Consider the following 26,797-nt stretch of genomic DNA (forward strand, 5'->3'; position numbering starts at 1 on the left):
TATTTTTTCCCCATTGTATGAAACTGGACCCTAAGGAGGAATACCTTAAAAAGTGAACTTTAAAAAGAAAAGGACCGAAAAGGACTCTTAACAAAAGGACTGTTGCACAGGAAATCACAGCAATTGATTTATTATTTATTACACAATTATTTGATTGTGGGCATTTATTTATGTTGTGTGTTGTATTGATTATTTTGGTCCATTTCCCCTTTTCCCCATTTATTCAATATATTTTTGGTACAAGATACTACAGTCTTTGGTCTCATCATTCACACCATCTAGGCTCCATAAAGAACCATTTCTTCTGCGCGTCAGTCAATAAACTCGTCCATTGCAATAACACTAGCCCTTAAATAACTTTGCGTTACAATTAGCATCTAGACTCACTGTAAATGGTTTGGTAAATTTTACAGGAAGTGCATTTTTTTGTGTCAGCCAATCACAATGTTGACTTTGTAAACCATAATCAGCTTGTCACAAAATCTTCCTTTGAGTGGGTAGACATCAGTTGTGCAAGAGAAGGCTGAGGTACCACAATGATCGGAAGACTGGTTTCTTTGATTCTTCTAAGTACACTGTGTGAGTTTACTTCTTCTACACTGTCAGATGTATCATTGTAAAAAATATAAAACAAAATATGGCTTTGTAATATTCTACAGTCTAACTATTACTGTTTGTCTCTTTTCTTTAGCTGTGACTGAAATGAATGAGGTTCCTCAGCAGATCTCTTTAACTGTGGTTAAACTTGGAGATAATGTGACTCTGACATGTGCGCTCTCTGAAACTGATCGAGGGTTGTTTTACTGGTATAAGCTGAATTTTGGATATATGGTTCAAACAGTTACTGAAGGAAGTTTTGACAAAATATCGTTTCAAATTAACAACTCAAGATTCAGTGCCACAAAAGTGGGTACTGTGCTTTCTCTTAACATAAGAAATGTAAGCAAAGAAGATGAAGCAACATACTTCTGTCAAGCAGGATCATCATTCAGTATTAATTTTATTAATGGCACAATTTTGGCAGTGAATGGTAAAGTATATTCATTTGGTTGTCTTTGATAAGGGTGGGTCAAAACCTAAACAACTACAATGGATACAATTTCACGTCTTTTTCTAATTCCTACAGATCCTAAAACCCAGCATAAATTTTTCACAGTAAAACAAACTCCAGATGTGAATTCAGTCCATCTGGGTGATACAATGACTCTGCAGTGTTCACTCCTCTCTGAGAAAAAAAATGACACAGATCAGTGTCCAGATGAAGAACAAGCGCACTGGTTTAAAGGTGCATCAGAATCCCATCCAGGCATCATTTACCACGGCAGTATCAGAAATAAAGAGGACGGGAGATGTGACTACAGTCTGTCCAAAACTATAACAAACTCATCTGATGCTGGGACGTACTACTGTGCTGTGGTGACATGTGGAGAAATCCTGTTTGGTAAAGGAACTAAAGTGGAGATAGGTATGTTTTTAAAGTATTATTAACATCTTGATTTATCTGTAGTACTTTTTCCTGCATTAATTCCTAATAATTTGTGCATGAATAAGCAAGAGATATTCTCAGGCCTTTAGTTACCAATGGTAGCCAATGGTCAAAGTATTAAACTGTTACTGGATGCATAAAAAATACAAACTAACTTTTATGACTTTTTTTTTTTTTTTTACTGAGATACTGCATACCTTGAAGATGGAGTTAATTTAAACCATCTATATGAAATGTTATTACTGTGAATTAACTGAGTGAGTAATGTACAGTATTATACTATTATAGAATTAGAATGTTAAATGTCTGCTGGGATGTTTTCTCATTCCAGAGGAGTTCCCTCTCATTGCTGTGCTTGGGGCACTGCTGACCTGCTCTGTGCTTATGAATTTTGCACTGATTCTCACCAGAAAAAAATCCAACCTCGTGAACACCGCAAAGGTAAATTAATCACATTTATAACATACTGTGTACATATAATTAATATTAATAATGAATATACATATTAATAATTTATAATTTTTAATAATAGCTAATTATTAATAATTAATATGAATACAAAGTTTCCTTATTTTACTTTTTACTAAACTGTAACCTTAGTTTCCTCTTCTTAGCTGACAGGAGTGGTACTCAGTATGGTCATTTATATAGCTCTTTTCGAGACACTCAAAGCACTTTAAAATTCCACTATTCATTCACTCTCACATTCACACACTGGTGGAGGCAAGCTACAGTTGTAGCCACAGCTGCCCTGGGGCAGACTGACAGAAGCGCCATATCGCGCCTTCTGCCCCTCTGGCCAACACCAGTAGGTGAAGTGGTCCTAACCAAGGACACAACGACTAAGACAGACAGAGCAGGGGATCGAACTGGTAACCTTCCCCCAACCCCCTGAACCACGGTCGCCCCAACTGTTACAACTGTTGCATTAGCTATTGATTCATCTGCTCACATGTGGCCAGAAGACAATAGTAAAAAAAGTCAATTAAATGCAGAACCAATAACAAGGTAAAACATTAAAAGTGAATACAAATACCAGGAATTATTTATACAAAAGAATATCTTCAAATATTGTTAAAATGGTGCCTTGTTGGATAGCTACCTGGCAGGAATGATGATATCGCCTTTTTCCCTGACTGCCATTTAGCTCAGAGCTTGTCATTTATTTGCGTTTTCATTTCACAAAATTTGTGAATCATACCCATAAAAACAAAGCTGTCATCCCAGTCTTTTAAAATATTTGGGTTTAATTTATTATTGCCGTGTTTTTTTGTTTGGTTTTTTTACACTGGTAAATATTTGCTAACTTATTTTACTATATAAACAGATTTGACAAGTAGATTTGACAAATAGATTTTTTGATAAATGATTATTTATTATCTTAAAGCGATCTGTCATTTTTAACAAAATTAACAAACATTTTTTTAGCATTTCCATCACAGTTGTGATAGAAATTAATATACAGAAATAAACAAAAACAAAAATTGGCAGAGGCAAAATGCTCACCAATTATACATGAAGTGATGCATTTCAGTTACTTCTGAGGCATGAAAAGGGTCAGGATTATTTGCTAAGTACACGGATCTATCTATCGTTCGTAGCACATAATTATATCCCTGCTTTACTACAGCTCAAATTGCTACTAAATAGATGAAGTGACAAATGCAGACAGTGAAGCAGAAGTGGTTTCAAACTGGTTTCAGTAGACAGATTTTAATCTAATAGATTTGCGAGAGCAAATGGAGGCCTTATAAAGTATTTCCATAATCTCAAACGAGATTGGTTCTTGATTCTGACCAGACAAGCACTTAAAATAAATATTTTTTTTCACTGTTAATGTCTTCTTTTTATAAACAGGAAAAGTAGAAGTCTTTACTGATGTTGAACAGGACAAATCATCCAGGGATCAAATGAGCAACGAGGTACACACACACACACACACACACATTATATTTATAGCTATCTATCTATTATAAAATACATGACTAGACTTTCATCATAATATTGATATTCTGCACTGTTGATGACACAGTGACTTCTTATTTTTAAGGTTGAAACACACAAAACGAGTAAGCTAAACATTTTGTATAAGAAACAGGAAGCATTTTGATGTTGTGAAATACAAGAAAGTGCAGACAGCAAAGATCAAAAAACTACATTTGCCCTGAAACCTAGATGTCAAATGTAATCAGTAATCAGTAGTAATCAGTTGCATCTGACATCCTCCTAGAAGTCCTTTATTGTAAATGATGACATGTTTGATTAGGTCACACTTTAGTGTAATATGTGTACATTAGATATGTGTTTTCATGATGGTAATTTGTGACTCGCTTTGAAACACTTACAGTTGCCATTACGCTGAAACATGAAGTCATCTTATGTTAGACTGCCATCTGAGGAGAAACAAACAAACAATGGCTATGCGATGTTCTCTGTGTGTGTGTTTATGTGCTGTATGTGTATTTATTATTTTCAAGTTTTTATATTTTTGTTAATAATTTACAGGAAGGTGAAGATGTAGGACTAAACTATGTGGCTCTGGATTTCCCCTCAAGAAAATCTTCAAGATGGAAGAGTAAGAAGGAGTCACCAGAGAGCACCATATACTCTGGCATCAGAGAGGGCCAGTAAAAGGCAGATTTAAGGTTGATGCAGATGCCATTCCTCTGTGTAGATGAAAAAGGAAATTACAATGACAAAGACAGATTCTTTTGTAAGACCGATTCTTTTAATCACCTTAATGAAGATATTCTGTCAGGATTAGAGAGGTAAAATGGGGCACAACCATTAAGATACTTAAAGACAAATGGATTCGTAAATGAACTGGAAGCCAGTGAAAGGGAAGCTAAAACTGGAGTAAAGTCCTCTTGCTTGCTCGCACCAGATAAATATTGTATATAAAAGCATGTGTTCATGTTTCAAGGTTGTGTTTGGCCTGAATAGTTACACAGTTGCCTCAGTTAGAAAAAGCAGGGTTAGGACTTAAACAAATGGAGAGCTTATGAGGATGAGGATATCATGGTCCACAGTATCAAAAGCAGCTGTTAAGTCTAAAAGCACGCAGTCACAGAATCAACTGCTAAAAATATGTCGTTACAAACCACAAAAGAATGGACTCTGTACTGTTGTGAGTTTTGAACAATGTGAGTATACAAACATGGCAGTTTGTCTTGAAACAACAATTGTTTTTCACCTTTCTTTTCAAAATAGTATTTAAAATTTTTTCTTAAAATAGATTTTCGACTTTAATCTCAAAATTTCATATTTATTCTTAAAATGGGGTTTTTATTCAAAAAGTAATGCATTACTCTTTTTAATTCTTAAAAGTAATCCAGTATATTACTTAATTATGCCCCAGAGAAACTGATATGGGACACTCCATAACGTGAGCTGAACTACATTGTCACACGAATACGATTTAACTACGTAAACTGTAGGCTACAGAGCCACACACTGACACAAATCTATGTCTCTATGTCCGTCATGAGAACATGCGTACTGTTTGATCTCTCTTTTAATGTTTGAGCATAAACACAAAACCAACAATACAAAGTTTTTTTTAAATTTCTTGTGGATAAATGAAGAAACCTGGGTTATTGACAAGCCAGAGAAAATAAACACAAACAAAAAAAAATACCCACACATCAGAAAAACTTTGCAAAACCTGGAGAACAACATGCTCATAAAAGGACATGAAAGTCTGGCTTCTTGGAAGCAAAATATAAAGAAATGAGGGGTGACTGAAGACAGTACTGTGAACAAAACTAAGCTGCCATGATAGAGGCATTGTGGCTTGTGCTGTTGTGCAACGAGTGACGTCTATTGACAACCACATTTCAGTCTTCAGAGGAAAACACAACCTCAGGAGGATGCAGTGTTGCACATATCTTATACATACATATTTCAGTATCAACATTATGCTCCACATGCTGTAGTGACCTTCACTCACTGAATTGCAATCCTGATATTTGTTTCCTAAATTTAAAATAAACATCATTGAGGAAAATGCTCCATCTATTGAATTTATGGGCATAGAGGTGCCTCACTGTTTACCTTTTCTTGTAATTTTCTGTACATTTCAATTTCTTGGCTCAAAGATTCTTAATATAAGCTGTTTTTTTTTCTCAATGTCTAACTAATTGATGCATTTCCAAAGTGATTGAACTCCCCCTAGTGGTTCAAAACACAATCTTGCACAGGAGCCCTAAAAAGCTAGAAACAGTGAGTCATAGATAACTGTGGGTGAGCTAGAATCAGTGGTGATATGGTTATAATCACATTAAGTAAAATAGAGCTTTAGTCTTTTTATTCCACACTCTGTCTATGTGAATATCTCCTAGAAACAAAAAGTTAAACCTGCAGTAAGTAATTCTTTATTTAAGTTTTGCTCACTAAAATACCTCAATCATGTATGTTTGCCCCTGCCTGAAGTATCACATGGACTTATGGCCTCCTGGAAGAGTACATGAGAGGAAATATCACCTTAACCCAATATTCATTCTGAACTTAAGGCTAGAATAAAGATGCCCCCCTTCAGTACTCCACCTGAAGGTCAAGATCCAGCAGAGGGCAGCATATCTGTATATGCTTCAGTGAGGCCTGAAAAACTCATAACAACATGGGTCATTTAGTATTGTTTTACCAATTAAAACGAGCTGTTGGAAATTTTTCTATTTTCTTTCCTTTATTCAAAGGAATGCCTTCTATTCCCCAAATTCTGTTCATCTGGACGTAGCATTTTCAGTGGGAGAAACGTTTCGTCACTCATACAAGTGTCAGCTGACTGCAGGTTTCCCCAACCTTATAAACAGTACATTTGCGTAATGAAACTAGACCCACTGAAGGAACAATGGGCTGGGAGGCCAGTTCCTTGATCATTAATATGCAAACTCTCATGACCATTGATCAACAACCACTGATTAAAGCTCATTGATCAAAGACCACTGATCAATGGCCATGAGTACCATTCACAGAGAGTTGGGGAATGGCTGCAATCACAGCATTGTAAGATGGTGAAAGATGTACCCCCAGCATCCAACATCAGCATGGAGGAGAGGAAGGCACTCACATCACTTAGCAATGACGACAACATTATCATCCTTCCGGGTAAGTGCACAAGGGTAGGTGCACAGTTTTGCTTACTGCAACTGCTGCATGCACTTTTCATGATTTGGAGAAGCAAAGCATGAAATGGACATAGTGGACCGGTGTGTCTGTTACATGTTTTGCCGTGATACTAGGTTGAAAGTAAACATTAGTATAAACACTAGTTCCACCAAACATAGCGCTGTTACTTCCGAAAGGGCACACCCAGTTTTTATTGTAAAAACAACAGGAGCTAAATAAAGGAGAAAAAAAGGACATTTCACAGAGCAGAGAACTCAACAATACACAATATACTTGCAAGGTAAGTATTCCAGACTCAAGCTCAGTAGCATTATCTTGCTAATATACCACAGTAGTTTTACCACTCGGAGTCCTCCATGTTGGTTTCCTGTGTGCAACCTGTATTGGGCAGACCACTGTTTCTTTGAAATTATGGACTCATGTACCAGTGTGAAATGAGTGGTACTGCACATTTGAACCTGGGTGGGCAGCCCTGTACTGTACTGGCATGAAATGTGGGTCACATGGATACCAGTAGGCAACCCGAGATCTACATTGTGGGCATCCTGTGGGTATGATGCCGGCATGTGGTGATGCCAATTCTGGGCCCACACCATACCACAAAATGGTCAAAATCTAGGTGTGGGCTGCCCTACTGACTTGTGTGGATGGCCCCATGTGGGCCCACAGTAGACGAGTGGGACATGTTGGTCTGCCCGCAGCGCCTAGATATGAGCACAAAGGGGGCATATTTCCTGGGTAATAGGTTCAGTAGACATGCTTTATTGGATTTAGGCACATTTAGGGACTATGTGCCTAAATATGCACTCACAGGCTTTATCTCGTGCTCAGCAGACTCAATATATGCCTTGCAGGTGTATAACAGTGTTTTAAATGAATGGATTGAGTTTGCAACATAAGCATGTTAAGGATATTTAAATATTACACTTGTCATAGCTGTGGCGTTTCTGTGAAAACCCTAAAAGGTTATTTAAACATCATCAAGGCCTATACAAAATGAGGCACATTACCAAAGTGCATGTTGTTACAATGTTACAAGTCTGTTACAAGTTTTTTTTTTTTTTCAGGGATCATTTATAGAGCAACGTGATTTTTTTGTATTTAACTAGCAAGTAACTACCAGGTTGCTTGTTGTCAGTCTTTCCCTGATTAAAAAAAAATGTGTTAACCTGCTCTTTTCTATCTGCATGGTATTGGGCTATGAACACAGCTCATATTAATAGATGCTGGAATCTCATGCCAAGCCCATGCAGCCTGTTTCTTACAATTTGGCCAAAAATGTACACATGTGATCTGCTGGAGGTCATTTTATGTGACTGGCAGTGTTTGTGATGTTTTTTCTTGCGCAAAGAGGCAAATACTCATGCAGATACTGATCCTGTGGCCGGGATGATGTCCTTCTACAGCCCTCTCCTCCTGTCCTTCTGTAACAGTTTATTGCCTACTTTGAGAGTCTGCTGAGAGATACAGGAAGCCTTCTGGCAATGGCACATCTCATGTTATCAGTAGTGACAAAAACAGTAGCAAAGAGCAAAACTAGAACAACAGGAGGGATAAACAGAGAAGAATGGTCTTTGACCACCTTTCCTTGAGGTCGGGCATTATACCTCGAACCTCAGCTGCACCTATAGTCAGCTGAATATGTATTGAAATGCAATTACCCAAATATAATAATAGACAGATTTTTCTGTATTTTGATTATGAAAAATTTCAGTAATATTTAGGTGACGGTAAATTTCAGTTGTTTTAAGCTACCTGGCAACCCAGCTACTATAAATTTTCCCACTTGAATTTCATTTGAGGAGGATGAGAAACAAACGTCATGACAAAAATCTTAAATGTTCACAATTTTATTAACAGAACTTAGAATAAGCAAACAATAAATACCTTAAATTCTCTAAATGTCAAACACAAGCATTTTAGGATTTATATCAACAACCAAAAATTTTCGTCATTCAATTAAATTGATAAACTGACAAATGAATATTTGTATGGCATTTCATGCAATATTTGTAACATTTATACAAAACGTAGTGTAGTAGCATTTTTTTTCTTAAATAATCATTAGAAAAGGGCATTAGAAAAGAATTTCACAACTCACCAGCAGGTGACAGCAGAGCATCTGCCGCCACTCATTCAACATTTTGGGCCTACAATTCTTCTTCTTAATGCATCGGAAGTTAAATGATTTCAGTTTACTTCCATAAGACAATAAGACTGAAATTGTAGCAACAGTTTTTGTAGTAATAGCAGGACTACATGTGGCCTTACTTTGTGTTTGACTTTTTACTCTGGAATCTAGTCATGAAAGGGACTTGACCTTAGTAACGTCAACCATTTACAACAAGAGAAAAATGTGCAATTAGTGTTCATTTTAAAAATATACATAGTGGGGAACTGGTGGGCTCATGCAGCACAGCATCACATTCACTTTGTGATCATCAAACAAAATTTTTAATGATCAGAGTTTCAATGATCTACCTGAGTGTTGGTGTTGCGCTCTAAAAGCAGTTATAAAATGTACATTTTTCTGAATCATTGGGAAAATCTTTAAAGACTATTCTTATTTATTTGTGTTTTATTTTTGGACACATTTCTAGTTAGTTTTTGTAGTTCACTAGCTCCAGGAGGTCAGAGTTCAGACGTGTGATGTCATCTGTAAGCGCAGAAAAAAAGGAAAAAAACAGTGTCTGAGACGTGAGAGCAATGTTTTGCTGATGATATGCTATGCTGCCTGTAAACTTACCAAAAGGAGAATGGAGTCATGTCTCTCTGAGGGTGCAATATTTGCACTGAGTTGATTTAATTTACGCAAAACTTAAAAATAAGTAACTTGTAAATGATTCATTTATACATGGTTCTTTGGTTGTGGTTGATGTTTCACATGCAGCATGAACAATGAATGGAAAATTAAGCAGTGATGTGGTTGTGTGGTGTGAATCCACAGAAGGTTTTTTTTCTTGTTTTTTATTTTTAGTTTCTGAACTTTTCCCGCTTTGTTTTTTTAACGGCAGCAGTTCATATACATAGTATACATAGTATTTAGAATTTCTATTGCAGAAATGTGGTTATCATGATTTTTTGTTTTGAAAAGAAAATGTGCTGCTTAGTCACCTGGTACATTTTAATGTTTGTTCAAAGTGAAAGTGGCAGAGACAGCTGATCTTCACCTCACATGCCTCTTTTTCTGACCTTTATGCATTGCGCCACTAAATAGTTAGCTTATAGTGAACTTATCACTTATCACTCATCCCCAGACTATCCAAATAAGTATCACTTTTTCGAAGCTACTAATGTGGCTAATTGACATACAATGTGTCCCTTGACGTAGTTGCTCTAATGAATATTTGTCATGCCATAACTGAGAGGTCAGTCATACGTATATTAATGTAGTTCCTAAACCAAACTGAGTAGAAATGAAGATGAAAAGGGAGAAGAAAAAAGTGAAAAACACAAACTTCTAGGTCACCACACCTGAATCAAATGATTAGTTCATTACCAGGCCTCGGGAGAACTTCAAGAAATGTTGAGAAGGTAATTTAGTCATTTAAACCAGCTGTGATGGATCAATGACACATCTAACTGACTCTCGAGGCCTGGAGTTAGCCACTCCTGTCCAAATTGAACCAGTCCTGACTACCACCCCTCTAGCCTTCTAACGAGGACTCTACAGGTTTGTTAAATGTGGGAGTTGTCAGGGGCCAGCATATCTCTGATAGGAGAGTCAATGTACTAGCACTGAAAGACATGCAACAGGGATACAGCAAATAATGCTGACAAAGCAGCATTACACAATGTGGACTGGGTGTTATGTGATGGGTCTTAAGATTGTTTTTTAGTCCCCCATACCTACCTCATAAGAAACCAGACAATAGTCATCCTCATTTCTAATATATGTCTTTTCTTTTTTCCTCTCTCCACCATTTTACGCAAGGTCTGAAAACCTCATTAAATAATGAAAGAGTTTAACTCTCAGACATTCACTGAAATTATTTTTTTTAACTTAAGCACACTTGCAGTTGTTCAGGTTTAGAGTAATTAGTTTTGGCCTTATAATAATCAAGGCCATATCCAGGAAGGCTGAAAACTGAAATCTGTCTAACGGTTTAAGCTAAAAATAGCCTGCGGAGGCTTCTTGTCAACGAGCTACATATCCTGTCGATACCAAATATCATGTACATTCTGAGTAAACAGGATTGGCGGGGTGTCGGCAGCAGAGAAGTAGCCAGCCACAACTTGCATCTCATAGTTCGCCTGCCACATGTGGCTTTGCTTGTTCTTTCACAGCCACTGACGAATACGTACCAACATTCTTTGAAAGAAAAACGTGCAAAACTTTTGTTGTGATTTGGCACAGGTGCAGGTGCACTGGTGCTAAAACATGCATCTAATGAGTTCAATGTTCATTGTTTCCATACATAAATATTTCTGGTTTTGGCCCTGTTCCACCAAAATCTTTCAGTTATCAGAAGTATGCAGCAATACTTTTGAGAATTTCTCTGTAAAGGTATTAGAATGTGCATAAATATTAATTTAACTGTCTAGTAAAGCCTATTAAATTGTAATAATAATACTTTCCTCTGCAGCAATCTCGTGTTGCATCTGTCCCCTCAATTTTAATAGTGCTTAGTTTTCACACAGTCACTCTCACTATTTACCCCTAATACACTGAGCTGCACCCATACACGCATCCAACAGACCACTTTTCACACAGATAAGTAGGGAGGGGGGCTGGCGGATTTTTTTACACCTCAATTTCCTGGGGTGGGGCTGGGGCTGGGGTGGGGCTGGGGTCATACATGCCAACCCTCCCGATTTTTCCGGGAGAATCACGAATTTCAGTGCCCCTCCCGAAAATCTCCCGGAGCCACCATTCTTCCAGATTTCTCCCGATTTTCTACCCAGACAACAAAATTGAAAAACCATATCCCAGAATTCATAGCGCGGCTCAGCCAATTCCAGTTTCCGACAATGGCGGCAGCTACTTCGTTTTAATATTGCTCTTATTGCTCTTTCTGGGTCACAAAATAAACTTTTAGCAGATTTTCAGGCGAGAATGTACCTGTGTAAACTTCAAATATCTGAGCCGGCGAGAACAGCGAACTCCCGGCACATCATTTTCAAACCCCCGCGGTCTTTCGCTACTCAGGTTAAACATGATATATAAGTCACTTAGATAACCTAAAATGTGATTGTTTGACTTTTTTCCGTGTTTTATTTGTTCCTGAGTAAATCGGTTTGGCTGAGATCAAAGTTATGAGATCAGATTAGATTAAATAAAACTTTATTAATCCCTCGGGAGGGTTTTCACACAGCTGAATAAACGTCAAACAGAAAACTGATTAAACAGAAGTGTGAGATGGTCGAGAATTTACGCCAGCGTCCAGTTATATTTAGATAGCAAGGAGCAGGCGGCAGAGTTTCCCTCCACCGAGAGAGCTCGTGATGTACAATCACTCACTTCCGGCCTACCCAGCTTTCGGAGGACCTAGTCCAGTTAGACCATGAAGTCCGGGTCCTCAGGTGGATGCAGCATCTGAATTTCGACAGCCCCGGCTGGGGGACAGTAACAACGGTGGCATTTTACTTACTTTAAATAAATAATTTTAAATAATTAAACACTGTGAAATTGAATTTTTTTTTTGTATATGTATATCTGAATGTCCCCCTAATTCTGAGGTGTCAAGGTTGGCAAGTATGGCTGGGGTTGGCTGTTGATTTGGAGGGATTTTAACTACATCCCGATGACACTGCTGGCTCTAGGGGACACCAATCCGTCAGTACTTCAGAGGGTGGCGTAGTTTGTGTGTGTGTGTGTGTGTGTGTGTGTGTGGCTAGGCCTGGTTCTGGGGTTTACTGAGCCTTAGTCCCTCTGGGACATTGTAAGAGTACTCCCCTCCCTGCTGCTCCTCACTGGTTGTTGCCCCCCACTGCCTGTGCTAACATCTCTTTCACATGGACGGACACACACACACACGCGCACACACACACACACACACACACACACACACACACACACACACACACACACACACACACACACACACACACACACACACACACACACACACACACACACACACACACACACACACACACACACACACAAAGAGCAAATGCAATGTTCATTTGTGTACCTCCCTTTGTCTTGACCCAGCATATCTACCTGTTTCATCGCACCCCCTTTTTTTCTTTATTCCTTTCTGTCCCTTTCCTTTCTTGTCCTCTGCTTTGTTCTCATGCTGTTCACCCCCTGTCTGTGTCATCATAAAAGCCACACAGATAATAATATGAATAATAAAATCAAAGATATAAAGTTGATCCTACAGAGAGTCCAAGGCGCTCCTCTTAGGAAAGAAAATGCGTTTGGCACAGCAAAGCATTCAGACCGTGATACTGCAGGACAGGAAAAAGAAACAACGAAAAAAAACCCCCAAAAAACATTAAAACCAAAACTGTCTGATGCCCAGGGAGGGAAATGAGACAGACATAGAGACAGTAAAGATAATTTAGTTATCTGGCAGAGTGTAGTGTTAACCTGCTTATTTGCTTTTGAACCGTAAACATGCTTTCCTAATCAGCAAATAGCTAGTTTTAACATCAATTAAAGTACAGCGGCATTAGCATTACATTAGGCAATTGTAGCTGTAACAGGTACTTTTTTAGTATCTACTCCACTGGGGTTTCAAGCAATTCGATAATGTGACGTCCACAGACTGCATTCAATTGACTGGCAGATCACTCAGTGTCACTCAATGAGTTGTGACAATCAGCCGCTTTTTTTTTTTAAAACCTGGCAACGAGGAGAAAGGCTACAAAAAACTCCAAGCTTGAAAAAAAACCACAGACCAAGCAGCAGGTATATCACTGACTTCACATCCTCCTTTGTTGTGGGGTTTTTGTAGCATACTAATTACATTATGGGCCGCCTGGCGCTATTGCTATCCGGTCTTTAAGTCTGATGTCATTAGCTGGGTCCAGGGCTGGACTGGGACAAAAAATCGGCCCGGGCATTTTAACTAGAGACCGGCCCACCAGGCCACCCATCAAGCTTAAACGTGCTGCTGTTGTTTAGCCGGTTTCCCCGTTCTGGCGCAAATTGGGCGATAAACAAACAAGAGAGAAAAGCTGATCAGCTCATCATTAATCAGTTTCATGATTGAAGTAGCAACAGGAGAGGGAGGGGAGAGAATGAGAGAAGAAGAAGCAGTTGTGCAGCAAAGACAGAATAACTCCAGCTTTGTGTCTTTTTCATTGTAGCTGAAGTCCGGGACAAACTGTGTTCCTTTTCACCTCAATAATATATTAATAATATTTTCTCTGAATACGAGATGATTCCGTTTTTTATGGGACGGTTGGAAACTCTAATAACTAACCTTATGAATAAAATAAAGTTCACTATCAATAAAATCATAACACCCGCCCAGCAGTATATAAATTCCGTCATGCTAGCTAGTACGCAGTACGAGTTATTGTAACTGACTGTAAAAAGTCAGCATAACGAAAATAAACTCCACCTAAACTTGGTTTATATCTGACCCAGACAGACTGCAGGTCATAACTTCTTACCTGAAGTTCATCTGCTGGCCTCCACCACTTGCTAATGTTACTGAATCTGTGGAAGCTCCGCAATAGCCACCACTAAACAATTGAGTTATTTTTACACATCTCCCAGCATCTGGCCAATCCACCACCTTTCAGTGTTTATACCGTTACTGGAAAAAACCGGACCCCCCCCCCCACATTGGCCCATAAAAACAAAAAATCACTATCGAGCCGATGGCCAGTCCAGCTAAACACTGCGGCATCAGTGAGAGTTTAAAAACTGTCTAAATTATTTCATCGTTAATAAAATGATCAGTGTGGCTGCTCTACGATTAAGTTTAACATCCAGGCATCCATGAAAAACAGGATTTCTGAAATTTAATGAAGTTATCTCACTAATTGTGCAGTATTATCCTAATATATTAATATTAGGATTAGGGAATCCTAATATTCCCTAATTAGGGAATCCTAATCCTAACATTTATCTTATTTTACATTATGTTGCTTTGATAATGTAAAAGAGTCAGGAGGAATAATGTTGTTGTATATTTTGTTTTGGTTTACATAACAATACATACAACAACAAATAAAGTGTTTAGCCCAGCTCTGTTTGCATAGCACACAGGGAAAGTGTCATATCACAGTTCATGAGATAAGAGGATTACAAGTCTGCTCTGAAGTGGCAAAGCTCACCAACCAGCAAACGTACAGTGAACTTTAATCATCAAAGCACCTGATCTGCTTTTTGCACCAAGGAAGAACTATTGTATCATATGGTAATTGTGTTGATCTGTTGATTTTGTATTTAGTCACTATGTGGTGCAGCTTTTGAATGATCAGATTACAAATTACAGACTACACAAAATTAACACATAGCTTGCAAGAGAGAAAAGAATTTGAAATATTTTATATATATATATATGGTGAAAAACCCCCAAACAAAAATACAAACGAAAATATTTAACTACACTTTACTACACAATTTAAAATCTTACCATTTCCTGAAATTTAGGTACAAAAAACAAAACAAACAAAACAAAAACTTAGTTTAATGGGAGAAAATGACCACTAATCTCTTTTTTCCTGTTTTAATTTTTTAATTATATTTTTAGTGTTAAAAAAGCATGCAAGTTAAAACAGAAGTCTTGAAAATACTGAAGGTGTACTAATACAAATATGCACCACAACAAAGACTCTTGTTCAGTAGGTTTCAGTTCACTACATAGTTATTTGTGAGTGGGAGTTGAGTAAACTATGCACGAGACAGCTAATTTAGTGCATCTGCACTGACAATAGTCTCAAGATAGTTACTGTTAATTCTGTAAAAACATTCTTTGGACAGTTGAAACCACAATCAGCTACCAGAATGTTGGTAAGGAAAAAGTATGGATAAGGCTGATCCAGAAGAATGATCTAAAGCATAGCACATCATTTATACATAGCTTGAGCGTGCAAGGCTCCCAGGATTGAGGATGAGACACAGGGCAGAAGCAGCCAAATGAATTCTGAGGTGTTCAGAGCTGTAACAGCTTCAGTTCTTTCAGGAAGGGTTTTCACAAGGTTTCAGAATGTGTTTATGGGAATTTTTGACCATTCTTCCATATGTTACGTTAGACTCTGCCCTCTATCCTAAAGTTACTCCATGACGTTGAAGTCAGGACTCTTTGCAGGCCAGTCAACGTCTTTCACACCAAACTCACTCATCTGTCTTTATGGACCTTGCTCTGTCATATAGGAGCAGGAAAGGGGCCATACCCAAACTGTTCTCACAAAGTTGGCAGCATGACATTGTCCAAAATGTCTTTTTATGCTGAAGTATTAAGAATTTCTTCCACTGGAACTAAAGGGCCGGGCTCACTTCCTGAAAAATAATGCCATACCATAACTCCCCCTTACATGGCCTACCACTTCATGGTGGAGTTGCTGTCATTCCTATTTGCTTCCTCTTTGTTATAACACCACTCACAGTTGACTGTGAACCATTTAGTAACAAATGTGACGTCCTCTCATGATACCACGCTGGAGTTCACTGAGCTGTTCAAAGCAAGCTGTTCTTTTATAAATGCTTGTAGAAGCAATGTTTATTTGTTTGTTTGTTTGTTTATTTGTTTTTGACCAAAAGAACAAAATTCAGTAATTATACATACACTGTAAAATATAAGCTTTAGAAATACTGCCATTGTTTTAAGGATATCTTTCTGTCTTTTAACCACCAATTGGATTTTACCATTTACAATTCAGAGATATGTGTGTAAAACAAATAATGTGATGGCAGAAAATAACCAATATATTTAAAAAACAATTTCAAGTCATTCTTTACAGTGTACATAATTGCAACTAAGTTAAAACAGAAGCCTTGAAAATACTGAAAGTATGTCATAACAGAATCCCCCACCGCAACAAAGACTCCTGTTCAGCAGGTTTCAGTTCACTACATATTTGTTAGTGGGAGTCCAGTAAACTTTGGTTGCACAAGACAGCAAATTTAGTGCATCTGAACTGACAACAGCTTCAAGATAGTTACTGTAAAACAAATTTGAATCCAGTGATACATGTTTTTCCAGTTTTTAAAAGAGAAATATTCCATAGTTTGGAGGGGTGGTAGAGATGTAATTCATTCAGAAACAGCAGTTAAACTTAACTATGGAGACACCATGCAATGCCTTTTTATACTACTTTTATACTTATTTTTTTCGTGAGTTTTTGGGTGGGTTTATGCAAGAATAACCTAACCCTATAACTTGCTAGTATTATAGAAAGATCATAACTTGTGATATATGAGAAGTCTTGTCTGTTCTTGAGACTTAAGCTAAGTAAAAGTCATTCTAACTTGAGAGAAATAAAAGGACAATTTATGTCCATGTAAATATACAGATAAACTGCTATTTCATGGTTTGCCATTAGACTAAGGCAGCATGGAGGGAAATAAAACCTGGGTTTGCTAGAACATAAAAGATTAATAATTCACACATATAGGGGACACACTAAACTAGGCTGGACCATGTGAAAAAGACACATAGTTGCAGGAAGCATCCAGTAGATCTACAAAGATAAGTTCAGAAAGTGCTTACATACATTTTTGATCCCAAAAGAAACAAAAGTAACCATTAAAAAGACGTTTTACTGCATTGCTGTATAAAAGGAGTACTGATATTCTTCTGTTTCAGAGTGACAGCTCATGTTTGGCTGTTTCAAGTATGCATGTAAAACATTTCAATAGAAAAAGACTAAAAACAAAGTTATTCTTCAACTGGGGAAGAAACTGTCTAATAAAGAGCTACTTTAATGTTGTGTGCAAATATGTGTAGTATTTTGTTTACCTCAGAGAGCAGCTATCCAGATGAGTGGATAGCTGCTTTTCTGCTTTTTTGGGCAATGACCAATGAACACACTATTATTAACTCTGTTTGAATATATTTTTATTCATTATCTATTTGTTTTGTGTAATGTTCTTCAGATTATTATTTTAAAGTGACAACACCAAATTTAAGTACATGCATTGTAGCTATGTGAAATGGGGATCGCTTTGCTTGTATTGTGGAAAATATGAGTTGCATCATGCACTTGCTGCAGTCAAGTACTTGTGTGGTGGCCTCTTTTAAACTTTCCCCCCCATCATTTCTCACCTCTCAGAGAATTGCTCAATGTGCTGTGGCTTCTTCAACTGTAAGTACTTTCTTATTATATCATGTCAGATTAAAAAAAACATTTTTGGTCCCTGATGTTTAAGGGTGTCAGGATAATTCTAGCCTCTGAAATAATTGTTCACAGTATTGATATAATTTGTTGTACAGTTTTACTTTCACACTTTCACTTTGACCAGAAATAGAATCAGAATAGAGTTTTTGTTGTTGTTGTTGCGGTTTTGTTTTTAGAATCATGAGCAAGATTTTTAACATTGATCAGAATGCTTTCATGCTTTTAGCGATGTTGAAAGTATTCTGATCCCATTTGAAATTTTACCACACTGTAAAAGTATGATTGTTTTTTTTTAAACTCACACATTCTTTAATAACTGAAGATAACCGGAAAAACCCAACAAATCAAACACGCATTGATCTGTGCATTGCATTGAAAATAATTATTTAAAACCTTTTCCGAAAATGTTGGGATGTAGATGCATAAAGTATTATTCTGTAACTGACTGTATCAGTAAAATCCTGATAGAAGTGCAATCCCGAGAAATTCTGTTTTGCTTTTTTTGACTTTCATTTTCTTCTCTCCAGTACCTTTACTCCCCAGGCTCTCTTCCACCTCCTCCGTACCTTCACGGCAAATAATGTTTAAATATCACAGTCTATGGAGACTCCTGCCTGATTTTATCTGTCCACCTGTCAATCAACCATTAAAAACAAGAAAGGGCTAAGAGCTGATCCCTGTTGTATTAAAATGTGCTTTGATCTAGCTATCTTTGTTTGTAACGATTTTCTTCTAAATATCGGAATGTTTTTCTTCCAAATTCCTTGCTAGCTTGATTACGACTTTGACTGGAAAAAAAAGACACAAATCAGTTTGTGTGCAGTCAAAACAAAACTGCAGCACTTGAGTCATGCACCACTGGATTCTGCTGGCCATCACATAAATAAGTGTGTAGTTTGTGAGCACTGAAAACTTTATTTTTTTAATTTATACTTTGACCTATGCTGCCTGGTTATAACTGTAGGAATTAGTTGTTATTGTTATGCTTCAGTTATACCAGATTATTTCCTGCAGAATCATCAGCAACAACAAACTGTACAGTGTAGATTCATTGTAAATGGTTTGAATTTTACAGGAAGTGCATTTTCTGTGCTTCAGCCAATCACTGTGATTTCCACTTGGTAAACCTTGATCAGCTTGTGACTAAATCTTCCTTTGAGTGGGAAGACATCAGTTGTGCGAGAGAAGGCTAAGGTACCACAATGATCAGAAGACTGCTTTCTTTGATTCTTCTAAGTACATTGTGTGAGTTGACTTCTTCTGCACTGAAACATGTGACACTGTAAACAATATAAAACAAAATCTGTAAGGTTGAGTAATGTTTATATATAGATGAGACCTTTTTAAGATGCTTTGTCCTGTCATGTTCTAACCAAAACCGTGTTTTGTGTTGTTTTGTTTTTAGCTTTGACCGAAGGGAATGAGGGTCCTTTCCAGACTTCTATAACTGTGACTAAACTTGGAGATAATGTGACTCTGACATGTAGTATCCCTAGGGATGATGTTGGGTTGTCTTACTGGTATAAGCTGAATTTTGGATACATGATTGAAACAATTGCCTCAGGAAGTTTTGACAAAATATCACGTAAGGGACAATTTAACAACTCAAAATTCAGTGCCACAAAAGTGGGTAATATCTATTCTCTTACCATAAGAAATGCAAGCAAAGAAGATGAAGCAACATACTTATGCCAAGGAGGAACGGCATACGTAATGGAATTTTTTAATAGCACGCTTTTAGTAGTGAATGGTAATGTATTTTAATTTGACTGTTTTTTGTCATATCTGCTTCTAAACCCAAACAATTACAGTTAATGCTATTTTGTGTCTTTTTGTGATTCACACAGATACAAAAACGCAGCAGAAATCTTTCACCGTGAAACAAACTTCAGACGTGGAGTCAGTACATTTGGGAGATACAATGACTCTGCAGTGTTCACTCCTCTCTGAGAACAAAGATGACACAGATCAGTGTCCAGGTGAAGACAAAGTGCACTGGTTTAAAGGTGCATCAGAATCCCATCCAGGCAGCATTTACCACGGCAGTATCAGAAATAAAGAGGACGGGAAATGTGATTACAGTCTGTCCAAAACTATAACAAACTCATCTGATGCTGGGACGTACTACTGTGCTGTGGTGACATGTGGACAGATCCTGTTTGGTAAAGGAACAGAAGTGAAGATAGGTATGTTTTTGAAGTATTATTTTAATATTTGCTTATCTGTATCAGTTGTTGCTGCACTGATTTTGTGAACATGTAGGAGAGCAATTTAAGTCTGCTCAATCTTATATAAACATTATAATGTTCTTAAGCCTCACTGGTTTCTTTGACCTATGAAGTAGTTTTTCAGTTTACAGCCCACATGAGTTGATAAATTCACAGGTGGCATGTGGCTGCCTCTGTGACCTTTGCTTTTTTTTCTCTGTACTTTTCTGTGTATGTGTTTTCTCCCCATTTCCTGCAGTGTTCTCTTTGTCACATAAAGGCCCCTCTGTTTCAGCTGCTCATGTTGTCTTGTGTAGTTTATATGATGATTTATGTTGTGATCAGTGTTGTTAATATGAACAATTAAAATACACTACAATCCAATAGGAAAATTGTATAATAAGAATATGTCACATGAAGCGTACAGAATTAGTTTAGTTTTTTTTTTTAGTTCTTTTCAACTGTGTTTAAACTTTGCCAAATATGAATGTGCTGATGTTTAGCAGAAGGGTGCACTATGACACATGTTCAACATAGCTGGGCTTTCTTTGTGACAAAATCTAAAATGCAGTAAGAGATGATTGGTCTCATTATCATCTTTCGCTGCAGAAAATCATTAATCTTATGATTTGATCATGACAAGCCCACAAAAAAATTAAGGGAACACTTGAACAGTTATTCATAATAAAAAAGGCTACAATCGTATTTGTGAACTCTGTCTGCACCACTCTCTTTTCTATTCCGTATATGGACAAATTTCCCAGATTATCCCAGATTCTTTTTTATATCTTTAGATTTAGAATTATTTTTTATTAATATTGTACAATCCAATGGTGAGTAAATGCAATGAATGAATAAATGAATGCATTCAACACGAGGTGCCTCATTCATTTTGCCAGATTGAAAGAGAGCCACCTTTGTGAAAGTGAAAATAGAACTAAGCTAAACATAGTTTAGCCCCTTAATCTTGCTTTGTTGTACAGCTGTTACTGTGTAATGCAGGGAACGAAAAGTGCTGTTGAGATTGAGGAGAAAAAGGTTGTCTGCAGGCATTTTGTCATGAACTTCAGGGTGGGGCAAGTTTTTTTAATATAACTGTTCTGAAGTAATGCTAAGTAAAATTTGAACATATACATAAAAAATCATGAGTGAATGCCCGAACTAACTTTTATGCTAATTTATTACTGAGGTATTGCAGATGTAGGAAAATGAGTCAGTGAAGTGGTTGCAGTCCAGAATGTTTTTTGTTTCTAGCTTTCTGTGAAAAGAGTCTTAAAGTCCTAAATATGAAAATAATCATTATATGTACTTTATATAGAACTGCTCTGTATGTAGACGTGCACTGTTACACAGACTTGTAAATGAGATGTTAAATGTCTGGGATGTTTTCTCATTCCAGAGGGGTTCCCGCTGGTTACTGTGCTTGTGATACTGCTGACCTGCTCTGTGGTTGGGAATATTGCACTGATTCTCATCAGAAAACAAAAACCAGATTGGAAACACAGCAGAGGTAAGTTACTGACACACATGCATACACATATGTACACATGTGCACACACACACACCCACACACACACACACACACACACACACACTCACGAGTAGCATCAGGTGTTGCCTTCTGCTGCTGTTGATCACCTGCTTCAACGTTCTACTCAAAATTCAGAGATTCTCTTCTGGATCCCTTGATTATAATGAGTGGTTATTTGAGTTACTGTTTTCACTGCTGTTTGGTCATGCTCATGATTGGCCATGTCTACAAAATTACATCTTTCAGCACTTTGCGTGAAAGGTTTCAGTTTGGGGGTTTTTAGTGGATGGTCCTCTGAGGGAAAAAAAAGAAGAAGAAAAAAGTTGCCAGTTCCTGAACTGCAAAGTTTCTGAACTGGTAGAAATTCAAATGTCGTATCAGGTACTATTAGTTCAAGTTTTCTTGACAGTATACCCCAAACATGTTGTTTGTATTTTCACCACCATAGTTTTTTGCGAATTATGAATGTCAGAAATGAACTATGTCCCAACTTCCCACATAGAGTATATAAGCAGAAGAGCTTCTGCTGAGCCATTTATCAAGCAATGACAAAAATTTGAGGTGACATTGGGGAAATCCTCACTAATAATGCATGATGTGATAGATTTCAGTCAGAATTAGACATAAACACTATAGATCTATCAAATCTGTCTTGTGCATTTTCAAACACCAAACCTCAGATGCCTACTTCCTGGATGAGTCACAGATACAGAAAGCGAAGCAGAAGTCGTATCACGTTTCGTTCTTATGACCATGATAGTGACTCCATAGACTAATGCAGCCATTGTGGTAGACGGATTTTATTTCTTGATGTAAAAGAACAGGATGTTCACAGTGTGAATCTTCTGGTAACAGTTAGAGTAGACTAAACTATGAAATGAATGTATCCATCATAATATTTATAGTAAAAAGAACTGAAGCTAACATGACAGCTAACTGAGTCCCTATGCAGTATTAATTTAGTCTTGATGATTAGATTATTGGTTCTGACCTGGGAAACATTTACACCTAATAGCATATGTTTTTAACACTGTTAACATCTCATTGTATGTCTTCTGACAATGGTAATGTCTTCTTTTTATTAACAGGAAAAGTTACAGCCTCCAATCAATCTCCAGTCAGTCAACAGGAGAGATCGACTGTGGCTCAACTGAATAATGTGGTATATAAAATATTAGATTTTCAGACAAACACAGAACCAGTAAGCTTAAAATTTACTTTAAGAAAAACAGAACACTTTTATCATGTGAAATGCATGCAAATTGTCAAATGAATCTGAAGCTGAAGTGTAAAATTACAGTGTAGTAATCAACCACAACCAGCATCCCAACAAGAGCTGTAAGTGAGGGTGCTGGATTGGACTGATGAGTCAACAAGAATTGAACTTTGACACAGAGAGACACTCGTTAATTTTCAATTTTCAACTATGCTCTTTGTTTGTTTTCATTTTTCAATTTAACACTAAAAAAGTACTTTGGTTATGGTTATTATTTTATATGGTTATTCTTATAGGAAGCAGAGTTTGTGAGGAATTTGCAGTTAATTGTGACTATGTTCTGTGTGTTTTTAACTGTATAATGTAAATCCTAACCAGGTTTTATATTGGTTGTTCAATTACAGTTTGCTCTTACTAATTTGCAGGAGGGTGAAGAAGTGGGAGTGAACTATGCGGCACTTGATTTTCCCTCAAGAACAGCTAAAAGATGGAAGAATAACAGGGAGCTACCGGATGACACACCATGTACTCTGGAATGAGAGACTACTAGTAAATCTCTCTCCCCTTTGAAGAATGAATATATATATATATATATATATATATATACATATATGTGTGTGTGTGTGTGTGTGTGTGTGTGTGTGTGTGTGTGTGTGTGTGTGTGTGTATATATATATATATATATATATATATATATATATATATATATATATATATATATATATATATATATATATATATATATATATATTGCATATTTACTGTGTTAATATTATATGCATGCAATATTGATTAACCACTCAAATGGAGAAATACCAATAAATAATCTGCTGTCATTAAAACTCTTATTCCCCTCTATGTTATATGTACCTCATGTATTCATGATTCATGTATTTGACAAAGACAAGTCACAGTTTATTGTCTTTATTCCTTATTTCAACTTCACAGAAAGTATGCTTCAGAGTAAAACAAAGCTTATGCTTCCTGAACCTATACCTTTAAATTTAAGTTTGAAATGTTCTCTATTAGAATTGCAGTTTTGTTGCAACATGGAAACTAACTACTAATAATAACTTACTAATCTGTGGCAAAGAAGGTTGTTTAAAACAATAGCAACATTTATATTCTGCAGACTGTTGATTACACAGTTTTCATTAGTTATATTTTCATCAGTTAATATTTTGGAAGGATTCTACTGATCTACTTGAGGGATATTGTTACTAATATCATAATATATAATAACATAAATAAGCAACTCAATTACAGAACAAAACATATGAATTTACCAATACACAGGTGTCTATGTCGCAAATCATATTACTAATTACATAACTTTATTTAGAAAAAAACACAGAAAGCAGTCACAGGCATGGGATCTGTAACATAATGTGAGGTTTATTTAAAATTCAGGACATGCTCAACATTGTCTTTAGCATTCAACTCAACATTTAAGAGAACACATTGTCCTCAGCAAACTCTGCCTTTCTTACTCTTGTTTCTCTAGCAGAAAAATTCAGTGCAGCATAGTTTATATCATCATCAGCTTCAGTCTGTGTAGTAACAAAAAGCATATAAAAAAGTAGTTTAGATGAAGATATGAAACTCTTTAGACATATTTAAACTAAATCATTGCATCACTTTCATTACTTACTGGTTGGTGGAAGTTGTCAGTTTGTACTTCCGATATAGCATTTCGTATTCCTGAAATAAAAAAAAATCTTATCATGATAAATATATGATAGTGAAATACACTTAATGAGACATTTCCTTCTGAATTTACTGCAGTTACTGAAGTTCCACAAAGATATGATACCCACTCTGGAGCATAATCCATTAAAAAAATATCATCAGTCTGTTCAATAATATTTCCTTATGTTTTTATAGTTGAATTAGTTTTATGTTTTTAAAATACATGAATGTTAAACCACTGATAGCACTTACCTTTACATTTTTTACATACCCTTCGGTTGCAGATGAAGAAAACGTTTCCAATAACAGAAACGGCCAAACAGGCTATTAATATTGTCATTTGAAAAAATACTGGTTGTGTTGTTTGCTCTACAAAACAAACAAAAAAATCAGTTCTTAAAAACATGTTTTGAGTATAACTTCCAGTACGGGAGACAAAATCAGGTACAGGTACCTTGAATATTAAGTATAGTTCCATTTCCAGATATTATTTCCCCACATGCGGCCACAGCACAGTAGTAAGTCCCAGCATCAGAGGAGCTGACGTTCTTAGAGAAGCGATAAACACATCTTTTCTGAGGGTGATATCTGTTCTCATATTCATTATCTCTTTTTCTATCAGTGTAGATGATGTTTGGATGAGATCCAGCTCTGAACCAGAAAACATTATGATCTCCTGGACACGTCTTGTTCTCAGAATCAGAGAAGACTGAACACTCGAGAGTCGCTGTGTCTCCTGAATAAACTGGATTTGATTCCATCTGCTTTTGGACAACGATATAGTTTGATGACCTCTGAGTGTTTCCTGTGTAATACAAAACACAAAGACGTTCTTCAAAACAAGCTCAGAGAATTTTAAAATCTTTGTAAAAGTAGAACAGTTGAATACCTTTTACTAACAAATACATCCCTCTCCATTCACTACTAACACTACTGCCTTGCTCACAGTGATAGTAGCCCTCATCTTCTTGGACTGTCTTCACAATAGTCAGGTTGCCAAAATTTTTATCAATTTTTGCCTCAAATCTTGACTCAGGAAACTCTGGAGTATACACAGGTTTTGTAGTTCCATAAAATGTAACACCTAATTTAAGAGTATCTCCGACACTCTGCTTGTACCACTGGACTCTACTGCTGATCTCTTTAGTAGTTCTAGCACACGTTAAAGTTGCTGTTTCACCAAGATGAGCGGTTTTCACTGGAACCAGAGAATCTGAGTGAAAACAAAACAGAAAAAAATAATCATGAGGGGAAAATATTCCAATATTCCAATGTGTGTTATTACACACACACACACACACAAATCTATTCAACATAAATAATTATATTTCAGACATGTGATCAGAGTAAAAAATAAAAAAGCCCTTACAGCCTTCATGAAGAAAAACCAATACCATCCATAATATGACCATCTTGACACTGCTCCTTGTTGAGGCATTTCAGTAGGTTTAAGAGGTGACATGTGCTTGTTTGTTAGACCATCTGATTGGTTGAAGCATCTGATTGGTTAAAACAGAACAGACTTAAAAGTACACTTCCTGTCACACTGATCTTAACATTTTTTGTCTGTTTTTCATCTTCTTCTGCCATGTTTCAGATGTCTGTCTGATAGTAGTTCATGTTCTCAGATGTTAAGCACAGGAAAAGCAAATGGCAATTCTACTCCGGGTTGTAATACGTGCTGCAAGCAATATCTCAAATACATGAAACTCTGCACTACAGAGGAAATTTACTATCTGTATGTTTCATTGGTGCAGGGCAATGACATTTTGTTCATCAAAAGATCTGAAGAGCAGGATGAACAAATACTATATGGTTTAGCTTCTTCAAAAAACACAGTTAACACAGTGCAATTTGTGGATGAATTTACATGAAAAGCAGCAGCAGATGTTTTGGTTAATATCATATAAATTATCCCCATGGTGGAGCTATAGGTAAAGCCAGAATCATGCCGAGTGCAAGATCTCAACCATCACATGCCTGTACAACAGGAACACCCATGTGAGGATGCTCTCCCTTTAATACAGTATTGCCACACAGACTGGTTTCAAAGCAGAGCAACCTGGGCCTCAGCAGCTCGCTTTGCACTAGGATACCAGACCTCTTTAACAATAGACCCTAGAACATCAGTATGTTCTGGGGTCAGTAGAGATGAAATTAAGTTTTCTATTGTTTCTGTGCAAATTTTCTGTTAAGTAAGTAACTGACATGCAATTCAATATTATCATAATTTTTTTTAACCTCATTAACTCCAGCATTTACAAGGTTAATACTGAGGTGGCAAAATATGCATACAG

The 26,797-nt window shown here is 36.8% G+C and overlaps 3 protein-coding genes across 7 annotated transcripts in view; 2 read left to right on the forward strand and 1 right to left on the reverse strand.

Moving 5' to 3' along the window:
- LOC116311885 (T-cell surface glycoprotein CD4-like) overlaps positions 1-4,640 on the forward strand; it is a 52,145-nt gene extending 47,505 nt beyond the window's left edge. The window contains exons 1-6 of one of the 3 annotated variants that reach the window (XR_005615083.1): positions 518-579; positions 692-1,030; positions 1,127-1,465; positions 1,818-1,927; positions 3,344-3,408; positions 3,992-4,051. Coding sequence is in view for 1 of the 3 variants with exons in the window: in XM_039620612.1 (XP_039476546.1) it covers positions 3,344-3,408; positions 3,992-4,117 (191 nt within the window). In the remaining 2 variants the exon portion in view is untranslated. Of the gene's footprint in view, positions 1-517; positions 580-605; positions 1,031-1,126; positions 1,466-1,817; positions 1,928-3,343; positions 3,409-3,991 lie in introns of those variants that run through there. The other 2 variants (XR_005615082.1, XM_039620612.1) reach the window with 2 other exon arrangements.
- A 14,292-nt stretch (positions 4,641-18,932) lies between these two features.
- Positions 18,933-23,607, forward strand: LOC116333502. The gene is made up of 6 exons (XM_039620618.1): positions 18,933-19,102; positions 19,263-19,607; positions 19,705-20,043; positions 21,464-21,574; positions 22,684-22,757; positions 23,237-23,607. Exons 1-6 carry the CDS (start codon positions 19,060-19,062, stop codon positions 23,348-23,350), a joined length of 1,026 nt encoding a protein of 341 aa, XP_039476552.1. The 5' UTR covers positions 18,933-19,059; the 3' UTR covers positions 23,351-23,607.
- A 112-nt stretch (positions 23,608-23,719) lies between these two features.
- Positions 23,720-25,926, reverse strand: LOC116311888. 3 transcript variants are annotated; one of them, XM_039620640.1, is made up of 6 exons: positions 25,870-25,926; positions 25,585-25,713; positions 24,955-25,305; positions 24,753-24,869; positions 24,463-24,512; positions 23,720-24,361 (listed from the first exon to the last, which is right to left on the reverse strand). In XM_039620640.1, the coding sequence occupies exons 1-6, from the start codon at positions 25,910-25,912 to the stop codon at positions 24,260-24,262; spliced, it is 792 nt and encodes a 263-aa protein (XP_039476574.1). In that variant the 5' UTR covers positions 25,913-25,926; the 3' UTR covers positions 23,720-24,259. The 3 variants fall into 3 exon arrangements, with proteins under 3 accessions (XP_039476574.1, XP_039476572.1, XP_031584971.2); XM_039620638.1 differs by having other exon boundaries at positions 24,772-24,869; positions 25,390-25,713; XM_031729111.2 differs by having other exon boundaries at positions 25,390-25,713.
- Between the last annotated feature and the right edge of the window lie 871 nt (positions 25,927-26,797).

Source organism: Oreochromis aureus, linkage group 2 (assembly GCF_013358895.1).
Source record: "Oreochromis aureus strain Israel breed Guangdong linkage group 2, ZZ_aureus, whole genome shotgun sequence".
Lineage (NCBI taxonomy): Eukaryota > Metazoa > Chordata > Actinopteri > Cichliformes > Cichlidae > Oreochromis > Oreochromis aureus.

Coding starts and splice junctions, on each gene's coding strand:
- LOC116311888 (XM_031729111.2), bottom strand. CDS start 25,912: ATGGTCATATTATGGATGGTATTGGTTTTTCTTCATGAAGGCT. Junction 25,306..25,389: donor GATGTATTTGTTAGTAAAAG/GTATTCAACTGT, acceptor TGTATTACACAG/GAAACACTCAGAGGTCATCA. Junction 24,362..24,462: donor CTGACAACTTCCACCAACCA/GTAAGTAATGAA, acceptor GTTACTACACAG/ACTGAAGCTGATGATGATAT.
- LOC116333502 (XM_039620618.1), top strand. CDS start 19,060: ATGATCAGAAGACTGCTTTCTTTGATTCTTCTAAGTACATTGT. Junction 20,044..21,463: donor AGGAACAGAAGTGAAGATAG/GTATGTTTTTGA, acceptor TTCTCATTCCAG/AGGGGTTCCCGCTGGTTACT. Junction 22,758..23,236: donor TGGCTCAACTGAATAATGTG/GTATATAAAATA, acceptor ACTAATTTGCAG/GAGGGTGAAGAAGTGGGAGT.